Raw genomic sequence first — 25,046 nt, 5'->3', positions numbered from 1 at the left:
ATGAGTCATTCGATAGGTCGGCTCTTGTCGTCATGAGCCGAGATAGTATGAAATGTTCCGTGAGTTAGGTGGGGAGTAGTGGTAAACTGCTCGGGGCTCGGGCGGCCTAGCTCATTCTTGTCGCGACATTCGTTCCATTCACACCTTTAGTTGGAATCCTTTAGTTGGTCCTTCATGAATAGTTGACCCTATTTTTAAATGGTCGTAAGTAAATAGTTCATTATCGTTCTACTAGACTGAATATTTTTTTTTATATCTTTCCGAGATGTGATTAAATGAAAATTTTAGTTTTTTAATATGTTTTGACAATACGATCCAAAACGCCTGTCGGCCATGACAGTCTACATTTCAACTGTTTCATGACGTCACTATGATAAATGCCATACAAAAGAAGCGTTTGACAAAAATATTATTTAACAATTACTTCGACGTTTAGTAGGTACATCAAGTGTGTTAGTGACGTCACAAAATGGACGACAGCGTTTTTGACGTTTGGAAATGTTGAAAAAAATCGTGATATTTAAATTAACTTTTATTAATTAATATCGATATATTTTGGACCCCTTATTCCATATACTACACGAAATTATTATCGTTTATATTAAATTTTATATGAGTCAACTACCCTATTATTTTGGTACAGGCGGGGAGAATGACTTTAACACTACAACCTTCACTCAAGGTTATGTGCCATTCGAGGGTTTATTGGTAACATTCTTGGTGGGAATTTTTAGACCTGACGTACTTTCATTCAATAATAGTGTTTTGCCATTTAAATCCGCTTCTGAGGGCCTAGTGTCAGTTTGATACTGTTACTATCGCGTTAACGTAAACGCGAATTTCTAAGGAATTGAAACAGCGTCATCTCATGGCACTACTGCACAACTGTTTCAATTCCATATAAATTCGCGTTTACGTCAACGCTATAGTAAGAGTATGAAAATATTGAAAACTCCCAATAGGCACACTGATGTCAACCCGTTTTCCGACAGATTTATTTAATCCAAACAATTTCTTGCTCCGATACTTTGTAATTTCAAACAGGTAAAAATCCTTCGTAACCTATTTCTTGAGCTTTCCCCGCCATGTTTAATGCAGCGTTGCAGCTAGTTGTCTGATTATTTATTTATTTAGCAGCGACTCAGATGTTTTATTCCGGCACTATTTTCCGGAATGCATTTCCAGAGTGCTACAGTATCTGGCTGTATGGAGTTAAATTTTCTTGTACTATGGAAATTGTTTAGAGAAAAGTAACGTGAAACAAAGAGTTGTTTTTTATAGTACAAAATTCTTAACGTGACCTTGAAAGACAAGAAGAGAAATGAACACTTTTCGGAGACGAGTCATTTGATAAAAAGATAATAATTAGTCTTAATAATTCAAATTAAGGTACCTAGGTAACCGTCATTTACTAATTGAAGTCATTGAAGATGTAGAATATCTTTCCAAACTCTCAGATCTCACAGCGCGACTGCGTAATAAAAGTTTGAGTGAAAAACGATATGATGATTTTATTTTTAACTAGCGGACGCCCGAGACTTCGTCCGCGTGAAACTGGATGTAAACTTTCAACTACCCCTACCCTACTCCTACCCTACTACTACCCTACCCTTCTCCTACTCTATCCCAACCCCTTTTTCTAATTTTCCGCGCATTTTTTTGTATCATAAGAACCTTCTCCTGACAATAACAAACACAAAAAAAAATTGTGAAATCGATCCGTTCACGCGTGATGGCGTGACTTAGGGATATATGGATTTATTTTCATATATATTTAGGCAAAATTACTTTCAAATAGGCTATATTTACAGGCACTAAGATATAGATATGTTTGTAATGGTTGTAAAGCCGCGGGTGCCTAAAATAATTGACCTTGAAAGGCCCGGAAAAAAAATTAAAAATAAATTATGAGTTTTATAGAATTTTTTATATCTTTACAATCTATGCCAAGATTGTTTGGCATTGATTGCAAAGAAATAAAAAATAACCTGGAACCTGAATGCATTCACATACTCAGTTTGTATATTGTCTATGAAAGAAAGAAAGAATTAAGTAAAATGTGACGTCACGCGAAGAAGAGAAATTTTACGATCAATATACAATGTGGAAACCTGTTGTGGTGCCAAGTTTAAAAAAATATTTATACAACACCTACAAAACAGTTCTGTATAAATAGTTCGTATACAAAGCCGTTTCTTTGGAAAAATCCTTGAGAAATTTTAAAGTCGCTGAAATGCATGGAGTTAATATTTAATACTAAAAGCTGCTATAGTTTAGGCCCGAGTTTCAGCTCATTTGATGCAGACACGGAAGTATGCCAAGGGTAAATTTTAGCTCGATTTTTTTTTATTCTCTACAAGTTAGCCCTTGACTACAATCTCACCTGATGGTAAGTGATGATGCAATCTTAGACGGAAGCGGGCAATCTTGTTAGGAGTAGGATGACATTCACACTCCTTCGTACCGGAAAGCTAAATCGCTTGGCGGTACGTCTTTGTAGGGTGGTAACTAGCCACGATCGAAGCCTCCCACCAGCCAGACCTGGATTTAGATGTAGTTGATTTTTTTTTGCGTTTTTTTATGGATGCTTCGAATATCGTTATTGAAATTAAATTAAAGCTTCAAAGCCGAACCCCAACAGGGAGTGAAGTCGACATTTTCAGTGAAGGGAAAATGCTGTCGCATAAATAATTCGTTATCTAGGGGATTCCGATTATTACATCACTAGTATACACCGAGTTCAACTTCGATGTCTGTGTCAGATTTTTCAGATGTAATTTTTTCTTTCTCAATGAAAATAATATTATTAAGGTTCGTGGTGTCCTTGGAAGGTAGTTGAAAGGGTCCAAATCCTTGATTATCCAAATGTACAATTGTTAAACTATACTTCAATATTATAAATGCTAAAGTATATGTCTGTCTGTCTGTATGTTACCATTTCACGACTAAACGGCTGAACCGATCGAAATTAATTTTAAATTATGATAAATCGGACCTTGGAGCATAACATAGGCTACTTTTTATCTCTAAAATAAAAAGAGAAAAAGGTGAAATAGGGGTTGAAAGTTTGAATGGAAAGTCGATAGTGATAGCGATATCGATAAGATTTTTTTTTCATGTAGAAAAAAGTTCTTATGGTATTTATTTTAGCATAAGGTTTAGAGAACTAGACTTACGAGTAAGGAGGTCTAAAAGCTGTTGCAATTTCAAGGAAAAAAGGTAGAAAACAGATTTCCACGCGAACGAGTCACGGTCCGCTATTTAGAATATTTTCGAGATTTCCATTTATGAAGTTGTGTAAATTGTGTTATCGCCGCGTTGCAACGACTTGCGGTACGGACGGCTTCAGTGTGCTCGTGGCGTTCGAGCCGTCCACATCTCTTGTTGTGTAATTCTTTATGGGTTACTTGGGATAGGCGGGGAGACTGACTTGAGTGGAAAAGGGGAGTGTTTGTTAACAGTCAAAGGATCCTTTAACCCTACACACATCGTTCACAAATGCGTGACTTCCCTCAAGCTCATTCTCTGCCAATCTAGGGTATTATTTTGGTTACAGTTTGATTTGTTATTCAAGTTGTCCTGACAAATGTTATGAATCATAAACTTTGTTCGACATTAGTTTTCTTATTTTTGTAATCACTTCTAAGTCTGCTAAAAATTTTATAATTTAAATAATTCTTTTGGGAATAGACCCCTAAACCGTTTAAACCTACAGCTACAGCGGGTTTTAATCAAAAATGCATGCGTCAATCGTCCGGTCACGTGTAATTTATCATTCGTTGCTACCTTCGAATCATTTTAATACGGTTAATCCATTTTATAAAGCTTTTAAAATGAAATAAAATCATACTGGATATCTACGTTTTACATTGCAAAACGTGTGGAATAATCGCATCCACGGAGTCTATAATTTATTTATTATCTGTATTTAAAAATGAACAGTGTGAAATTGATTTATTGTTATTTTAATAACGTATTCTCTCGAATCCGTAGGTCACCCGAGGCTTGGTCGCTAAGTAGGTATAGGCCTTATTAGAAGGCTCAGCACTCAGTGGGCGATGGAGCGAGATAAGCTTAAAGTTTCTCTGCGTAATCGAATCAGAAATCAGGATACCCGCAGACGAACCAAAATCTATATGCGAGTCACGAAGCTGAAGTGGCAATAGGCAGGTCATATAGCTCGAAGAGCCGATTGATGTTGGGGCCCCAACTCCCCACTAGTGTGTAAGGGTCGTGACCACCTCCCTTAAGATCTTGTGCAATCTTGTTCTATCTCCGGCTATTCGGAGAACGCCGTAGACAATGGACTTGAATGAACCTACCTGGTCAACCAATGCATCGGGCTGCGTCCCCGCGGTCTTTTTCCTTCTACCTTACATAACAACATTTTTTACAGATTATCTCCGTCTGTCCTGGCAATGTGTTTGAAGTACTCTAGAATAAACTTTAAGAGGAGATAAAAGAAAGGAGAGAGGAGAGGTTTTAGAGAGTATTGTTTTACTTTTGAGCTTAGCAAGAATATATGGGTTGTTCCAAAATGCAGTCCATATAATCCTGAGCATTTTCTTCCAACACCACATCTCGAAAGCGTCAATCTGTTTGCGGTTTACTTATATTTCATTTGATTATTTCGAAAATCTATTCTATGGATACCCAAGGGTAAAATGAGGAAAGACAGACATGGGACATTTATTCTAGATCCCTCACTATGAGAGTCTAACAATATTATCCTGTATAATCCTAAGACTGCTAACTGCACTGTGGTGGATCTAAGTCTCTAGTCTCTAAAATCTAAGATCTAGCCTTCTCTCATCTAAGAGGAGAATCGAGAGAGGAAAACCGGATGGTTCCCCTCTCTTGATATTTAACTATTTGATGGTTACATTTAAAAGTAGCACGATTTAAGGAAAAATATCAATTCTTTCAAATTAATAGTAATAGTATCATATCGACTCCATTCATTCGGAACAGATATAATAATGATTATATTGATTACATTAAAATATGGTTAAATGGAGTGATTAAGCCATGCCAGCAATGCACAAAGGAATAAAGGCCAAATAGATATTAATATTTAATATTCAATTGTAATTTTCCATACGCGGTTAAGAATAATTTACCACAAATAACTATCGAGTTTTTTAAAATAACATTTCATGATAGGTACAAACAAAGTAAATGATTACCTTTATTCGGTCAAAGCGTATACTTTGTAGTAAGTAAGTACTAAGTAGGTATAAAACTTATAAAAGAGAAGAAGAAGAAGAAGAAGAAATACTTTATTGCACACAAAAATACAATTATAAATTGAAACATTAAAAAACATAAATTAAACTTAGCATGCAAAGGCGGCCTTATTACTATAAGTAAAGAGTTTAAGTTAATAGAAACTAATAATCACGATGTGTGGCAACACCAAATTTACAGTCATTATCACAAAGATCTGTCATTATAGAACAACCAATCATTATTGATAGATTTATCAGATTTGTGCACCGGCCTTTGGCCGGGGGTTTGTGATATTGCCTCCGCTCGGGGCTACAGCTGGGAATTTTACGAAAGTGCAAAAAACGCACGGCCTCCGGCCGCGCAGTTTATTGTACACCGGCCTTCGGCCATATTTGTAATATGGCCACCAATCGTGGCTACGGCTGAGCATTTTACCCAAGTTAAAAAAACTAAGTATAAGTTGGTGTTTGTCGAAAGACAAAATCAATGGAGTATCAATCAAGCTTGTTTGGCAAGTATATAACTATTTGATCTAGTTCATAACTCAATACGGCCTCCATGGCGCAGTGGTATGCGCGGTGGATTTACAAAACGGAGGTCCTGGGTTCGATCCCCGGCTGGGCCGATTGAGGTTTTCTTAATTGGTCCAGGTCTGGCTGGTGGGAGGCTTCGGCCGTGGCTAGTTACCACCCTACCGACAAAGACGTACCGCCAAGCGATATAGCGTTCCGGTACGATGTCGTGTAGAAACCAAAAGGGGTGTGGATTTTCATCCTCCTCTTACCAAGTTAGCCCGCTTCCATCTTAGACAGCATCATCACTTACCATCAGGTGAGATTGTAGTCAAGGGCTTACTTGTAAAAAAAAAATATCTACTTACCACCAACCACACTTTATTTTAGCGGTTTCATTGCATTGCCATGATAGGTAGGTACAATTTGAACACCTTCAATCCAGGGTGAAGCGCGTTCCAACTTAGATTACTGCTTTCCATCAGGCTTAATTATTGTAGTCAACCGCGATATTTCATAGAAAAAAGTAAGTAGTAGGTAGGTATTTCTAAGTAGGTATTCTAAGATATATAAAACAAAAACAAGTAAAGCAAAAGAGGCGCATAAGAACAATCTTATGCGAAAAATCTTTTTTTTCTGTTCTGTTGTTTTGTTCTATCCTTAGCCTTAGTGGTTGGTACCTAGCTGTAATAGAATTGTTGGTAGCTCCTCTGGAAATCTCTCTCTAAGTTTATACCTATAGAACAGTTGTTTATAATTCTCTACAGTGTATAATCCTAATCTAAATTTCTAATCTGAAATTATAATTTACCACTTACTTGTTGCGCTAACTTCAGGCCCAAGAGATTCGAACGCCTTTCCAAAACTAAGTTTCAGGAGCCGGTCTGAATCTGTAAACAAAAAGATTGTATTATAGAAGTGCGCCATCTTGTATCCTTTCCCGCAAACAATTTCAAAGCTTTCATTTCATACAGCGCCACCTAGCAGGCTGTTGGTGTACTATTTGGTGCTCAACATCGTAGTAGCTATGTAGTTTGCTTTCCAAGCTATAGATGACGCTGATCCAATATCCCTTTGAGATTAAAATAAAACGGTTTTAGAGTGAGAGCTGTGGTAAACGATAGCAAAATGCTTGGAATAATATTATGGTAACAAATACTTTATAACTTGATTTGATACGTTTATTGTATCTTTTTACAATAGACAATTTGTTTATTACATTGTATAATTATCTAATAAATTTCATTTTCATTTTCATACCTATATTCAAAGTGAATCTCAAACTCATGTTGTAAGATTAGTTTGTAATAAAGTTTATTTAACAGACTATTTTACTTTTAGTGAGGTCTGGTGCCTAGTACGTATGTAGATATGGTACATGTGGTGTAACTACGAGCTCACAGCGAGTAAAATATTTACTTACGTAGGATGCACCATACTTTACTGATAAGTGATACGCCACCCTTGCAAATATATCTACATACGTAGAATGCACCAGTCTTTTACAGTAAAAGACTGGTGCATTCTTCAAGTAAAAGTTTTACTTGACCCGTACCATTATACAGCATGGTGCCGGCTACAAGCGTAATATTGTCTGGTTTACTACTATTTTACGTAGGTATGCCGCTCCATGAAATTTTTCTCAGTGTGTTGTGCGATATTGGATCTAATAAATACCTGCTCAAAACATAAAGCAAGTTTTAATACGGTACATACGAGTAGTAAGTTATAAGCTATTAGAGTACTCTAAGCCGGCTGGAAGGTCGCCAGCGCTATTCATATGCTGTGCTAATAACACTCGGCATACAGCCCCTCTTGCCATACAAACTCGTACTATGAAATTAATATCACCATCATCAGTCTAATTTTGGTCTTATTATTAAGGACTTTTACCCTCATAGTAGAGAGCAGAATTATCTGCTCTCCATTAAGACTAAGAGAGAAAAAATACTGTATGTACTTGTACCTTAGAGCAGCAGTAGATAGGCAGACCTACTGTAATGATGTTTAGGGTTTAAATATGACTTTAATACCCTCCAATCAGTCGGAAATACTCTTACAAATAGATATAGGAATAGGCCGAGATCAAACCTTGATCTCTTGATGTTATAAATTGGAGCTAATGAAGCTAACTTACCTAAAAATACCTTTAACTAAAGTTAAACTAACTTTTAGCAAGATGTTTTTGAGAAGCAGCCTTGAGTTTGAGGTTTGTTGTGTGACCCCCAATGCCTTGATGGAATGACGTGAAGCTTAGAACGACAGCTTCATCACTAACACTTGATAACGATGGCTACAGTACTCTATCATTAATGTTTTAAGATATATTTTTGCTTGAGACTTTTTCGAACCAAACAAACCCAAATCCAAACTCGTTTACCTATCTAGTTACTAAATTGGTTCTGTCTCAGTCAATTTGTCTCTGCATAGTTGGTCCAGCTAGTCCACAATAGGCCAATTGTTAAAAGTTCCTCGATAACGGGTGGTATTAACATTTATTTTCTATCAACTATCAGTGTTGGTATAGATAAGAGGGTATTTGATGACTTGATTTAATTATTAATAATGATTGCGTTGTAATTATTGTTCATAAGTTGTTTAGTGTGGGCATGAAGAACATGTCGGGCAGGGAAGGTGAGTGTTTATGCATTCTAAAGGGATGAGGGATTAGAATGCATAAACCCTACACCCAAGGTCTCAAGTCCTGGGACGTGTTCGAGGTGTTTCGCTGCTACCCGTCACGTCATACTATGTGGTATTGAACCCCAAGATCCTGGGTTGGGCTATAAGATTTACTGACATTTTCTTTCTTCTAAGAAAATTTCTGGTTAAAATTCTCAGCACCCCGTGCGTTAGTCGCAGTCACTATTATTAACATCTGATAGTGGTTGTTAAAGAAACATTATCACCATATCACCAGCCAACCTGCATTTGAGCAGCGTGGTGGTTCTAAGCTCCATATCCTTTCTCCTATAAGGAGGGACGCCTGACCCTGTAGTGGACCGTTAAGGCCGATGATGATGAAGTCAAATAGTTGGTACCTGCTGCCGTGGAATCAGGTGGTGGTTGGAAGTGGAAGGTGGCAGCGAAGCCTTGCCCCGGCGAGGCGGAGTTAGCAGTGAACTGTAGCAGCAGAGCTGGACCCGTTGACAGAACTTCGTACCCTGCAGACAAGGAATAATTGGCTTTAGTTCATCATCATCATCATTGTCAGCCGATGGACGTCCACTGCTGGACATAGGCCTCTTGCATGGACTTCCAAACAAAACGGTCTCGAGCCGCCAGCATCCAGCGGCTCCCTGCAACCCGCTTGATGTCTTCGGTCCACCTAGTGGGGGGTCGACCAACACTGCGCTTTCCGGTGCGGGGTCGCCATTCCAGCACCTTGGGACCCCAACGTCCATCGGCTCTTCGAACTATGTGGCCTGCCCACTGCCACTGCAGCTTCGCCACTCGCTGAGCTATGTCAGTGACTTTAGTTCTAGTCAGAGGCTTTAGTTATAGTACAGTAATACCTTTAGCTGCATAACCCAGTGGATATGACCTCTGTCTTCGATGCAGAGGACATAGTGTCTAATCCGGTCCGGGGTAAACCTACACCTTCAAAATTTCAGTTACGTGCATTTTGAAAAAATTAATATCACGTATTTCAAACGATGAAGGGTAAACCTGACGAAAGCTGAGAATTTTCTCAAGTATATGTTGTGGGTAGAGTCTGCCAATCCGCAACCAGCGTGGTGGATTATCAGCCGAATCCTTTTCATTCTGAGAAGAGACTCGATCTCAGCAGTGAGCCGAATATGGGTTGATAACGAAATATTCTAAAACATAATTTGTACGCCATGTAAAAGGCAGTACAATACTACTGTACTGCATGTATTGCAAATAAATAATATTATTCTTGAGACGAAATATCTTAGCAATCCATGGGTTCACCGAGCAGGTGCCGGGTCCATCGTGTGGCAGAGAGAGAAAACCCGAGCACATTCCCAGACTTGTGACCGATGGTGTAGGGTTAAGGACGTCCTTGATAGTTAACTAACACACCCCTTCTTCGCTCATGTCGTTCTCCCTGCCTAGTCAAATTTGATAAGATCCTACTAGAGCAGCTTTGGATACCCTTTCTAATTACTTGCTGCCGTTCTAGTGAGGCCAAGGTCTTTAAGCAAGTTATAGAGAGCTTAAAAGCGTTCCATTTCCGCAAATTCCTTTTCCCCCACCATCTTTTTGAAATAGGTTACAAAATATTGGCTCTCGTAACGTCCAATATGCTATTAAAGCAAGTAAGACATGAGAACTCGACCGGAAATGAAAATTGTGCAATGGATATGTCATGTCACGTAGCATGATCGAGTGTGCATCGGAGAGTTGCAGCTAGGGTGTTAAATAAATCGAATAATAACTTCGTTGTAAAAACTGTTGTTCAATTCCTAAAGATTTATAAAGGAGAATTTATAATTTTATTGTAGGTACCGCATAAAACAAGAGAGACACAAAAATAATTTTAAAAAAGGCCTTCTCGTGTATATTTATGACTAGATGATAGACTATGATAGGGTGTAAGATTTTTTGAAACGAAGGAAAACCCAATAACTATATCAAATTAATATTATAAAGGCGAGTGTGAGTGTGTGTATGTTTGTTACTCCTACACGAAACTACTGAATTGTTTTGGCTGAAATCTATATATATAAAAATTAATCCATACTTTCCTTGGTCAAGCCCTTACGTGTGAACGACTGTACCGAGTTCACATTGTTTGTTGATGTTTGTCAGGATAAGGTTCATAGGACAAAAAAAAAATTAAAAAGGGGTAGAGTAAATATTATTCCCATATTCTTATGGGAACGAGAACCACGCAGGTGAAACCGCGTGGAGTCAGCTAGTACAATATACTAACAAGACTTCATTACACACACAAGAACGTAGAACTAAGTTTCTTTGTTCCAGGGGAAAAACTAGATTGGACCCAATCGTGCTTGTTTGCGGTTCACTTTAGTGGAGACTTGATTGCTGACCGTACTTCAATACGTAGCTACCTCACCGTTATTGTGCGGCTTAGGGTCAATGAACTACGTCTAAGTTACGTCTAGCTAAGGGTGAGAAATACTTGCATACACACACTAGGTCACCCCTGTAGATTGCTTTCCTATTACCGTCTGGATTTTTTTTGAGTTGCAGAAAAAACATATACAGGGTGCTTGAGGGTATTTTCCATAACACTTGGTTACATTCTTTACCGAAAATTAATTACAAATGTTTAAAGAACATGTTCTTAAATTAATATTATTATTTACTTTATGATTTTAAACTTATTTCGTGGTTGTTTATTATGAATGTTATTTAAACGGGTACATACCACGATAATAAGACGAGATTTCGATATTCGAGAATGTCGATATTTCGACCCAGTTGCATGGATCGTGGTCACGACGGGACTGAAGTTGCGAGATGAGATGTATTTACTTTGCCAAAATTACGTGGCCAAACTTTAAAATTTTAAAATGCAAGAATATATAAAGGCGTGTGTTACATTGATGATCGGAATTATTTGAATTACTTTTTATGAAAACATAAAAAGTTTTTAATATTTAGTTAAAAAAATATAAATTATGCAGTTCGGCTCCCATAAGTGATATCGTCAACACCTTAAAGCATTTTTGCACTACAGCATTTTTTTTTGATTCTATTACATGTTAGCTCTTTTTACAATTTCACCTGGTGACGATGCAGTCTAAGATGAAAGTGGGGTAAAGTAAATTGGAAGGGGAACAACTATTTAGTTATGCTACCCACAGAACATAAAGTCCTAAAATCCTGAAGCTTTACATCCGTGACTAGCTGATGCCGCGCGGTTTTACCCGCGTGGTTCCCGTTCCGGTAGGAAAACGGGGATAATATATAGCCTATAGCCTTCCTCGATAAATGGGCTATCTAACATTGAAATATTTTTCCAAATCGGACCAGCAGTTCCTGAGATTAGCGCAAACAAACAAACAAACTCTTCAGCTTTATATATTACAATAGAGTATAGATTCTACTTATGACGCTATCTACGTGGAATCGTACCGGAACGCGAAATCGCCTTAGCTAGCCACGGCCGACGTTGTAATAACTATTAAGATTAAAAGGTGTTCTACGTTTGAAAGACGTTTAAGCTTTGGTTGTAGTAGTAAGATGACAGCACAAATGCGTTTGTGTGTGTAAATTAAATAACAAAAAAACTGTAAGTTAGCAACCAATCACTGATAGATAATAATAACTTATAATCGTGTCTCTGTTTTACTGACGCACACGTTTCGGTTTCACCTTACCACTGCAACTATAACCCGACTATGTAAAAAAGTGTTAAAGAGTTAAGAATATCAGGTTTAAATTCTATTATATATATTTTTTAAAACATTTATATAACCTATGTCACCCTCGCAATTATTACTTGAATATTTTGACACCTTATTCATTAAAATCGGTTCATTAGTTTACGCTCTACGGTGGAACATACATACATAGACTGCCAAAATCATAACCCTTCCTTTTGGCTTCGCCGTAATCGGGTAAAAATAGAATATAGCTAATGCTAAACGATTACCAAATTACGATTCCATTTTCCACGAAAACTCGACATTTGAAAATGAATGAGCACAAAATCGATTTGAAGTCACTCGCAACTCGACTGTACCCGAAGGCATTATTAATTTAGCAGCGAACTATTACTAAGGACTGGTACACGAATAGAATACTCGATTCCTCAATCATCGATCGAACGCTTACAATGAAATGGCGGCTTCAAAGTATATTGCTACGGAATAATTCATTTTGTATGTATGAAAGGAAATAGTGGTTCTATAAAATTGAATGGCGCTGAATAGCGAAAAATTATAATTTAACAAAGCCTATGGAAACAATGTCTATTGTTGTCTTTTTTTGCTGTTCGTAGATTAATTTTTTACTGTAATCGATTAAGTATTTTGTACCATTGTAGTACCTACATACCTAAGCATATACTTGAGGTATAATGGTATTACCTATGTTTATTGTCAAGCTAAGGAATAACTAAGTATTACGTTCTGTATTTTGTATTTCGTAAGATTTTATCATTTTCTATATTTGATAGTTTTTTGTAACCAATCATCATCATCATCATCATCCTCATCATCATCATCATCCAACACCTCGAGACCCCAATGTATATCGGCTCTTCGAACTATGTGCCCTGCCAATTGCCTCTTCAACTTCGCGACACGTAGAGTTATGTCAGTAAATTTAGTTCTTGTACGGATCTCCTTATTTCTGATTCGATCTCGATGATTGATGTTTTTCGTAATAGTAATACATCCATCACCTGATGTTACATGGAAAATTATCGCATGTAATAAATAATCTAGTTGCTATCAGCTCTCTGTAAGTTAGATCTGAGCCAACATTAAGTTTTTGCAGCTCGTGAAATTCAAAGGTGCTGTAGTGTATTTTCTTAATTATCTACGTGTGTGAAATCTGCAAGTCCGCGTTGGGTGGACTGTTGACCTAGCCCCTCTCATTCTGAGAGGAGACTCGTGCTCAGCAGTGAGCCGAATATGGGTGGATAATGATGATGATGATGAATGCATTATATCGGTAGAAACAATACAAACTGGTTAACGTAGAAAAGAAATAGCTTCTCACTACAACTAAAAGCTAGTGACGTATCATTTAAAGCCGTTTTTGAAAGAACAATGGAAAGAACTGTCTCTAAATCCTAAAACTTTATGATTTAAAAGGCAAAGTTAATGCATCACTCTATCGGCACCGCCTTCAAAGTGATCAGAAGGTAGCACATAGGTATGTCGTTATTTTCCGCTTTTTAGTTTTGTGATTTTGGAGTCGGTTTAATTTTTTTGTGAAAAAGATTTTATTCTTCTGTTTTTAGTGTGTTCTAGCATAGTGAACAATAGAACCACAGTACGGGAAATTTCGTTATTTTCATTTTAACACAGAATTAATAAGCCGATTTCCATGAAAATTAAATGGGACCAATCTCTTTTAAACAAAATAGAATTTTCAAATCGGTTAAGAAACGACAAAGTTGTGAGGTAACAAACATTAAAAAAAAACATACGCGTTGAATTGAACCACCTCCTTTTTTTGAACTCGGTTAAAAATGAAATTCTTTGCCTTACTGGTAGTGAAATCAAAATTAATATTTATTTAAACCAAAATCACGAATCTATACTAATATTAAAAAGCTGAAGAGTTTGTTTGTTTGTTCGATTGAACGCGCTAATCTCAGGAACTACTGGTCCTGTTTGAAAAATTTTTTCAGTGTTAGGTAGCCCATTCATAGAGGAAGGCTATAGGCTATATATTATCCCCGTATTCCTACGGAAACGGGAACCACGCGGTTGAAACCGCGCGGCGTCAGCTAGTCAAGTATCAAACCCAAACCAAATCATGTCCAATATTTCCTTGGTACATACAGCACAATGCTGAGCTGGAACCTTTTTCAAGGTTGTGCCAAATGACATAGTGGTGTTCTGATGCTTAGACTAAGCGGTTTAAGTATTAGGCACTACAATTATTGTATTGAGTGGTTAAGTGATAAGTTAATTTTTGAAATAAATGTTTTTCTTTCTTTCAAACCTAACCACAATTTACCCCAAAAGATCGAAAAATATGATTGATAGTTAAAACTTGCTTTGTAAACAGTAGAGTTTGTATTAAACTGTGCTATCCGAGTGCCATAGAAAACGTTAGAGGGATACGTGGCGGGCACTCAATAAATGTCACGGTGAAAAATTGTTCCACGGCTTTTGCAGAGTTCCTGCATAGAACCTTAGCGTGTCTTCATGCTACATTTATTCTTACTTTGCAAGTTCACTGATAGAAGCTAACGATAATGGCGCATTTTTAAGGTAATTTTATAAAATACTGTAACCCACAAGATGAAAGAACCCGCAATGTGAAATTTGTTTTTCACGGATAAGAAAGTTTTGTGTCCAGTAAATAATCAACCTGAACTGTAGGTGTTAAGCTTAAAGCTATTATACTACAAGCCTATGGACAAAATTAACCTGTGAAGTGAACCAACGTGAATAACGCTTAGAAGGCTGTTACTATATCAGATAATAAAAAAAATACAACCGACTTTAAAACCTAAAAACGTACCCATTAAACTAAAAAGCGAAAAATAACATCATAATATGTTCTACCTGCTGATCAGTATGAAGGCGGTGCTAAGCCGGTGATGTATTAATTCAAGCCATGTGAGCATATCTTATAGATTTAGATTTTGCAGACAGTGTTGTTTCATGTGGTCCTGTCAGAAGTGGCTTAAATTAAGACAACACCGGCTCAGCACCGACTTCATACTGATCAGCAGGTAGAACATATTATGATGTTATTTTTCGCTTTTTAGTTTAGTGGGTACGTTTTTAGGTTTTGAAGTCGGTTGTATTTTTTTTATTAAAATTTTTATTATTTTTCAATTTTTAGTGTAAAATTTCATATCAAACGAATACATCAGACCCCTAATGACAGTCACAACCCATCTTGGTACAAAATTCTCAGCAAAACAAATTAATCAAGCCCAAGCACAAGGTAGCTACCGTAAACCGTCAAGGGGTTCCCTTCATTGACCTTGGTCTTCATCATCAGACCCCTAATAACAGACACAACTCATCTAGGTAGAAAGTTCTCAGCAATACGAATTAATCAAGGCCAAACACAAGGTAGTTACTGTAAACTGTTAAGGAGTTCCCTTAATTGTACTTGGTCTTCATCACCAAACCCCTAAATGACAGTCACAACCTATCTATGTGGAAAGTTCTCATTAATACAAATTAATCAAGCCCAAACACAAGGTAACTGCTGTAAATCGCCAAGGAGTTCCCTCGTCTGTTTTATGATTCCATCATCAGATCGATTTTAAACCTTCATAATTTTGTATTTCTTAAAGGTACTAAATGGAAAAGTTTACGAACACACTAGACACCCATATAATTTTCGAAAGTTCCCCTCAATTTCTCCAGAATCCCATCATCAGATCTTGTCATGATGGCAATGAAACCAAATGGGGACTATACCGTTTCAAACAAAAAAAGAATTTTTGAAATCGGTCCAGGCGTCTTTGAGTAATCGGTGTACATACATAAAAAAAAAAAAAAATACCGACCGAATTGAGAACCTCCTCCTTTTTGAAGTCGGTTAAAAATAACTCTGAGCACTATGCCGTCATTTGGGTCGTAGGTACCCATTCCTAAAACACCATCCGTGTACAATTCCCTTTATTTATATAAATTCCGCAGGAACCATGGATTATTCCAGGATAAAAAGAAGGCTATGTTCTGTTCCAAGGTTCTTTATCTCTATACAAAATTACATTCAAATTGGTTCAGCGTTTTACTTGTGAAAAGGTATCATACAGACAGACTTATTTATGTATTTACTATATTAGTAAGAGGTAGTTATGTATATATTAGTAGTTATGCATATCATGAACAAAGGAATATGACTGAAAAAGCCTTGAGAGTCTCGCTAGTTTGTTACACACATCGTTGTATCTCAACGCATACGTCAGTTCCTTGCCAGATTAGTTCTAGTTCACTTAATTCCTTTATTACTACACCGTTTAATCTTAAGCGAGAAATTCTGACAAAGCCGTGTTAAGGTGGGTACAGATTGGTGCAATGCAACATGTAATGTAATATTCTGCCTTACATTACATGTTCCCTACTGCCTTGGACGTGTGGCGCGCGCGGTACGCGCATTGACTACGTATCATTCGAGAACATCTGTTCCCGCATTTCGTAACAAACACTAGCCCTCACCGCCATGATCGTTGCGCATGCGAACGAAACGAACGACCGTCCACGGCTCAGTCCTGCGCACACTGCGCGCCCCTTTGTGTTCGTACCAAAAACCGACAAATCTCGGATCGAACCGCGCACGAGTTGTAACGCTCGGAGCGTGCGCGATCCAGGCGCAGTTCGTGCGCGCAAGGCGTCCAAACCACGAGCTTTCGTGATACATTGCAGCAATGTGGACGTCTAATTCTTGCATTGCATGTTGCATTACATGTTGCATTGCACCAATCTGTACCCACCTTAACTTCTAAGGTTACAACTGAAAGAGGTAATTCTGATAGTTTCAGCTAAATAAACACACTAATATTATAAAGGCGAAAGTTTATGTAAGTGCGTATGTTTGTTCCTCATTTGCGCTGCGGAAGGGATTTAGCTGAAAATTGGAATGGAAATAGATTTTACTAATAAACGGAATAAACAGTAAACAATCTGGATTAACACATTGTTTACTGTTTATTCCGAAAAAATCCATGGCTCACATTCACAATAGAATACGGGGATAAAATATAACTTATGTTATTCGTTAATAATATAGCTTTCCAATGGTGAAAGAATTTTTAAAATCACTCAAATAGTTTCAAAACCTATTCATAAACAAACAAAAAATCAAATCTTTTTGTTTCTAATAATAGTTTACAAGAAGTTGCTAGACATTTTTGGACTTTATGAAACACTGGACTAGATGTTCGTTATCAACCCATATTCGGCTCACTGCTGAGCTTAAGTCTCCTCTAAGAATGAGAGGGGTCAGGCCTTAGTCCACCACGTTGGTCCAATGCGGATTGGCAGACTTCACACACGCAGAGAATTAAGAAAGTTCTCAGGTATGCAGGTTTCCTCACGATGTTTTCCTTCACCGTTTGAGACACGTGATATTTAATTTCTTAAAATGCACACAACTGATAAGTTTTAGGTGCTAGCCCAGACCGGATTCGAACCCACACCCTCCGGAATCGGAGACAGAGGTCATATCCACTGGGCTATTACTGCTCTCTAGTCTAGTACTTGGTCGTATTACATAGTAATCATACTCCACATTTTAGGACACAGGACATTGTCAGACTGAACCAATATGGAGTTAAGACTGCTGCTTTTATGTGAGTTAGCGAGCTCAGGGTGGATGGGCGAGTCTTTGTTCACATTACATACTTCAAATTTTAGGACACTGGACATTGACAGACTGAACAAATATGGAGTAAAGATGTCTATCTCGCTGCTCTTATGTGGGTTAGCGAGCTTAGGGTGGCGAGCTTAGGGGGCGGGTCTTTGTTATAAAGTAATTGGTGTAATGTAATACCTGTAAACTCGTTACACAGCATGGCGATGGCCGGCGCGTTGGTGTCTCGCCCGTCGAACACTTTGATGATGTCCGCTCGCCGCAGGCAACTGCAAGTACGTTAGCGATTAACTTCGTTATGAGCTTGCCTTTGAATATAGAGTTTTATTATGTAGTATAATGGTGGCGAACCCGCACTGGAAGGCGTATTATTGGTCGACCCCCCACTAGGTAGACCGACACGAGTGAAGCGGGTTGCAGGGAGCTGCTGGATGTTGGCGGCTCGAGATAGGTTAGGAAGTCCATGAAAGAGGCCTATGTCCACCAATGGACGTCCATCGGTTGTTAATGATTTTTTCTTTGTCCTTTCACGTGTAGGATATTGAGTCTTGATGATTTTTTTTTATTTTTATTCTTTACAACTTAGCCCTTGACTACAATATCACCTGACGGTAAGTGATGATGCAATCTAAGATGGAAGCAGGCTAACTTGTTAGGAGTAGGGTGAAAATCCACACCACTTTCAGTTTCTACAGGGAACGCTAAATTGTTTGGTGTTACGTCTTCGCCAGTAGGCAGGTAGTAGGAGTTACGCTAATAAAGTAAAGTATTTTTAACCTTCTTCCACCCCCCAATATTTTCAACTCTAGCAATTCTAGTATTTTTGTATGCAAGAAAATAAGGCAGAATGTTTTTCCAATCAGTTAGTATACTCGCAAGTATAAAAACTATGTTAGACTCCTGCATGGCGTAATGCAGAATATCCGCTATTTCAGTTTGTAGCTAATGCAGTAATGTAATCAATTTCAGTTCCTTCTTTTTTTTTCCCCTTCCATATACTTGCTAATGAATCAAAGCATTTTGCATTCCCTGTGTACATTTTGTTCGAGTAAAAAAATTAACAAAATGACTAGCTTATATTTTGCAGAATATTTTTGTTTTTTATTAACTTTGACGAAATACTATCCCACCAAAAACAGATATTTTTACTTATGATATTATATCTCTATGATAGCTATTTGCTTATTTTGTAAACTGTTAATAAATATCTATACTAATATAATAAAGATCTAAAAGTGATGTTGCGTCAGTGTCACGTGACGGGTACCAGCGTTAGTGATTACACATTAATTTGTGGTGTGACCTTGGGAGTAGGCTTAAGGGTTCCCTTTCACTAACGCAACTGGCAGCGTGACGGTGTCCACGCTGCCTAACAAACAACTGAGCCCAAGTCATCAAATACCCTCTTATTTATACACTGATCTCTTATTTATTTACACTAATACCTCCTTTCCACAATAACATAATTAATGAAAGTTAACATCACTCGTGATCGAGGAACTTGTTACATTAGGTAATCTCTGGATCTACTAAACCGATTTTGAAAATTCTTTTACCACAAGAAAGCCACAGCGTTTAAGAGTGTCGTAGTCTATATTTAAGACCCATATTCTCATGGGAACCGCGCGTCGGCTAGTCATTAATAACTGGGTCATCGAAGTTCGATAAATAAATTTAATTCATCCGTCAAACGCTCCGGTCACACTGAATGGGGGCGCCATTGTAGAATTTGCGGAATAATTAAAGGCACATTAAAGCAATGCAATTAATTCCCGCCGTCACTCGTGACCGAGTATCGATCATTAAAAATTTTCAAGAAGAATAAATATTTCTTAAAAATTGCTACGATTTTATAAATAAGATCATCTTTTTTTCCTTTTATCATTGACCTTTTTGGTCTTTTGAATGATTCTTTACTTTATATGTTGGTATTTTGTAGGCTTCACGGAACTCCGCTTTTCCGATATTGTAATAAAGTTATTCTGAATTTTGTGGCAGAGACAAATCCGAAAAATCCATGATATCTATCAAATCAGTTTAGTATGAGTACTTCGTAACTTAGAATGCTTGACGGCCTCCGTGGCGCAATGGTATGCGCAGTGGACTTACAAGACGGAGGTCCTGGGTTCGATCCCCGGCTAGACTGATTAAGGTTTTCTTAATTGATCTAGGTCTGGCTGGTGGGAGGCTTTGGCCGTGGCTAGTTAATACCCTATCGACAAAGACGTATCGCTAAGCGATTTAGCGTTCCGGTACGACGTCGTGTAGAAACCGAAAGGAGTGTGGATTTCATCCTCCTCCTAACAAGTTAGCCCGATTCCATCTTAGATTGCATCATTACCATCAGGTGAGATTTTAGTAAGTAAGAGAAAAAAAAACCTATAGAATAGAATTTACATGATACTAGCAGACCCGTGACTTCAGCCATGCGGAAATATCCGAGATAAAGACTGGAAAAGTCAGAGTTCTTGGAAAATATCGAAATAACCAAGAACTCTGAATTTTCCAGTTAATGTAGTCATACTCGTATTTCAACCAGTTAACATAAAACCTTTGCAAATTACTCATCTAAACCTTGCTCATTAATGACTCTATACATTGGTGAAAACTGCATAAAAATCCGTTTCGCTTTATATCTTTTTTTTTAATTCTTTACAAGTTAGCCCTTGATTACAAACTTACCTGATACTAAGTGATGATGCGAGCTAACTTGTTAGACTGGGGAAGGATGAAAATCCACACCCCTTTCGGTATCTACACGACATCGTACCAAAACGCTAAATCGCTTAGAGGTACATCTTTGCCGGTAGGGCGGTAACCAGCTACGGCCGAAGCCTCCCTACAGACAAAAACAAGCCGACAGACAGACGTGGTGAATTTATTTTATAATAATATTATGTATAGTTATAATAGATTTTAACCCATAGACGAGTTGTGTGGTCTACGCAGTGGCTACTGTGGTGATGCGGTCACGTATTTGTGGTTATTCATATATGTATAATATCTACCACGTGAAATACTTCCCATTAATTCTATTACAATTACTTTAAATAGTTTAAAAAACTAAGAAACACGATTTTAGCACGCACCAAAAATTACAAATATTAGATTTGAGTCACGTGACTATTTTTTTCGTATTTCTGACAGCAAACCCTTTCATTTGAAATCCATATCATGGGGGTGGATTTCAAACAGTCCGCCATCTTGGGGAGGCCGCCATATTCCATTTGTAATGACGTTTCTTAGCAAATCATGTATTGTCATCAAAATTCAGAGCGTGTGCAAAATTTCATCCTAATCGAATTCCGGGACGTACGTTAAAATTAAGATTCCAATATTTAATTTTCTTACATACATAGTTACAAGTGAAGCTAATAAGCGTGTTAATAAAAAGATTTGTCATAGTATGTCATACAAGAATATCCTCGCTCATTTAGCTATTAGATGTTTGTTGGGCAATCTCATTATTAACCCATATTCGGCTCACTGCTGAGCTCGAGTCTTCTCTTAGAAAGAGAGGGGTAAGGCCAATAGTCCACCACGCTGGCCCAATGCGGATTAGCAGACTTCAGACACGCAGAGAATTAAGAAAATTCTCTATTATGCAGATGTTCACGATGTTTTCCTTCACCCTTTAAGACACGTGATATTTAATTTCTTAAAATACACACATAGTATTAGTAGTCATATCCACTGGGCTATCACGGCTCAACTGTTGTGCAATATTCCGTTGCTATTAAGTACATTAGTACTTAACACAGTTACTAACTTATTACCATCTTGTGCAGTAAATTATCAACGCTCCACACAACGCAACGTCACAATACGATTCAAATGAGAATACATTGGGATGTAAATTCAATTATAGAATGATGTGCGGGTTATGCATTGAATTAAACAAGTATATGTGGAATAGTCGAGCTAATTAATGCAAGTGAGCAATCCAAATTATATTGTGAAACTGCGAAATGTTCAAAGCTTTGTATCGCGCAGATAATATAATAACTATGAATTTAATTTAAACTGAAGTATTTATACAAAGCTTTATACAGAGTGATAGCCCAGTGGATATGACGTCTGCCTCCGATTCCGGTGGGTTTGGGTTCGAATCTGAAAGTTGTGTGCATTTTAAGAAATGAAATATCACGTGTCTCAAAATGGTCAAGGAAAAACATCGTGAGAAAACCTGCATACCAGAGAATTTTCCTAGTTCTCTGCGTGTGTGAAGTCTGTCAATCCGCATCCGCAGTGGACTATTGGCCTAACCCCTCTCATTCTGAGAGGAGACTCAGCAGTGAGCCGAATATGGGTTGATAATGATGATGATGATTTATACAAAACTAGGTTTTGGCAGAAGTTTATTTTTTTATTTTGATGCACATTATTTTAATCAATTCCATGCGAAAAGATAGACCTAAAATGTTGATGATGATTTAGACGACTAAAAATAGTGGTTCTCTCCTATCGATTTTTCTACTACGAACGAAGAATAAGAAGAACGAATTGGAAGTGCCTTTAAATTGGTGTTTTTTTTTATTCTTTACATGTTAGCCCTTGACTACGATCTCACCTGATGGTAAGTGCTGATGCAATCTAAGATGGAAGTGGGCTAACTTGTTAGGAGGAGGATGAAAATCCACACCCCTTTCGGTTTCTACACAACATCGTACCGGAACACTAAATCGCTTGTTGGTACGTCTTTGTAGGTAAGGTGGTAACTAGCCACGGCCGAAGCCTCCCATCAGCCAGACCTGGACCAATTAAGAAAACCTCAATAGGCCCAGCCGGGAATCGAACCCAGAACCTCCTGTAAATCCATCGCGCATACCACTGCGCCACGGAGGCCGTCATGGTGATGGAGACACTATGTTTGAAGTATTATTTGTTTGCAAGCAAAATGCTGTCTGTAAGTTTTGACATGGACGGGACGGAAAACATGGACGGGTTTTGACGAAATTCAATAATTCGTATTAACAATCTCGAAAGAGTTAATTATTTAATTTTTCACGAGTTTGCCAAAGTCATTTGAATATGAAATCTTCTAGATAAATTTTCGTGAATAATTCGCATTATGATTGAGAGGAAACACACTAAAAGCTTTTAATTTAAATTAGCTCGGAGTTGAACTTTATTTTGAAACTGTCAGACGGTCCAAGAAATGCCGTTGTTACCAATTTCGGTACGGTTTAGTCGACAACCAGTATATTATTATCATGAAGAGAGTTGGCGGTGACAGAGAAAACCCATTACTTATTTAAATTGTTAAAAAATATCGTTTGTTTTGCTATATTGTATTAAATTAAGAAGAAAGAAAGAAAATACACTTTGTTCACCACAAAGAAACATACAATACAATAGATACAAAAAAAAATTAAAATGCATAAAGACCTTATCGCTAACAAGCAATCTCTTCCAGGCAACCCGAAGAAGAAACTAATAATAAAAATTATAAAGATATAGGGTTAGGGTGTACAGAATAAATAAAAGGTGTAACATAGGTAATATATAAATATATATAATATAGTAATATATAAATTATTCTTACGTATATTTATAAGGACGCTTTTTTAACTTTTAACAAAATATACTCTACATAACACTGTTAAAGTTTTACAAAAAATATATCCTATAGATCTATTCCTCCCATTGCGGTGCTTTGGATTGCCCAAGCAACAAGCTGTCAAGGCTTGAAAGTGAGAAATCGCATCACAATATACATAGTATACAGTCAAGCAAAAGCTTCTTAGGCTTCAATCACACGAGATTTAAAAAAGCGATGCGTTAAAATCCAGCGTTGGTGGGCGTAGCGTATGAAGTTGAATGAAGGTCTATTTCCAACGCCCAAAATTGAAAATGCAACACTGTTCGATAAAAAGATTCGTGTTTGAAAAACGCTGTCGTGGGAATGCATTTGTTGTATTTGAACTAAAAACTCTCGTGCGAATGAGAAGATAAAGTGTTGGTCGAAGCTTTTCGCTATAAGACCATTAACTGAAACCACTATCGTCGGAACTACAACGGATGACGCAACATTCATATTATTCGTATTGCTATTTTTGATTTCCAATATATCTTTTCTATTCAACGTTTGTCAATAAAATTATTTAATCAAAATCACCACAAATAGCGGTAACCACAACCACTACAATTCTGAATTAACCACATTTTATGTAATAAATTATATTATAGATAAGTAGATATGAAGCGTATTGTTACAAATTATTGAAATTTGAAATTATTATTATTTTGTTGAAATTATTGCTTTAGTTATAGGGGAATGTTAGCGGATTTCCGCGATGTTGATCCACTATGAATTAATTTAATTGAACAAACATCATCACACTATGACAAAATAAAAAAGAAAAGATAAAATTATGGCTAGTTATTATACTCAATTTAAACATATCTATATTATACTAGCGGACCCGCTCAAGCTTCACTTTCACTTATTAATTTATTTATTTGCACTTCTTCCCTATCCCTACCATACACTACCCTACTCCTACCCCTACCCTACCTCCACTCTACCCCTACCCTACCCTACATCTATCCTACCGCTACCCTACCCCTACCCTATCCCTATACCATAAACCTACCCTATCACCCTACCCTAGGATTTAGGGGTTTGAAAAATAGATGTTGGCCGATTCTCAGACCTACTGAATATGCACAAAAAATTTCATCAAAATCGATCAAGCCGTTTCGGAGGAGTATGGCAACAAAAACTGTGACACGACAATTTTATATATTAGATAAAGGAATTTGTTTAATAGTTTCGGAGATTAGTTTGTAGGTACTGGTGGCACTGATAGACAGCCAGGACTGAGTTTTCCTCAGAAAAATATTATGTACCAAAAAATCTTATTTAATGAATTAAACTTTCTTTTAAAATTACTTTACCCACTAATAATAATTTAACACACTAAAACAATGTATAATTTTCCTCGCCTAAACAAGTAAACTTGTAATACATAATACTAGCGGGCGCCCGCGACTTCGTCCGCGTGAAATTTAGTTTTTCAGAAATTCCTCGGGAACCATGGATTTTCCGGGAAAAAAGTAGTCTATGTGCTATTCCAGGCTATAATAAATCTTAATACCAAATTTCAGCTAATTCGGTTCAGTAGTTGATGCGTGAAAAAGTAACAAACATTCATATCATCAAAATCATCAGTTTTCGCAAATCTCGGGAAACCATGGATTTTTTCAGGATAAAAAGTAGCCTATGTGTTAATCCAGAGTAAAATCTATTTCCATTCCAAATTTCACCCCAATTGCGTCAGTAGTAGCGGCGTTAAAGAGTAACAAACATCCAAACAACCATACAAACTTTCGCGTTTATCATATTAC

The 25,046-nt window shown here is 37.3% G+C and overlaps 1 protein-coding gene across 1 annotated transcript in view; it reads right to left on the bottom strand.

Moving 5' to 3' along the window:
* LOC112046646 (suppressor of lurcher protein 1) overlaps positions 1-25,046 on the bottom strand; it is a 412,265-nt gene that overhangs the window by 156,792 nt on the left and 230,427 nt on the right. Inside the window, exons 8-10 of the mRNA XM_052883831.1 lie at positions 17,877-17,965; positions 8,783-8,905; positions 6,560-6,631 (exon numbers count right to left, since the gene is read on the bottom strand). Of these exons, the coding sequence (XP_052739791.1) occupies positions 6,560-6,631; positions 8,783-8,905; positions 17,877-17,965 (284 nt within the window). The remainder of the gene's footprint in view (positions 1-6,559; positions 6,632-8,782; positions 8,906-17,876; positions 17,966-25,046) is intronic.

This window comes from Bicyclus anynana, chromosome 10, assembly GCF_947172395.1.
Source record: "Bicyclus anynana chromosome 10, ilBicAnyn1.1, whole genome shotgun sequence".
NCBI classification, from domain to species: domain Eukaryota; kingdom Metazoa; phylum Arthropoda; class Insecta; order Lepidoptera; family Nymphalidae; genus Bicyclus; species Bicyclus anynana.
The sequence above is the reverse complement of the archived record's forward strand: the minus strand, read 5'-3'. Positions and strand labels throughout refer to the sequence as shown.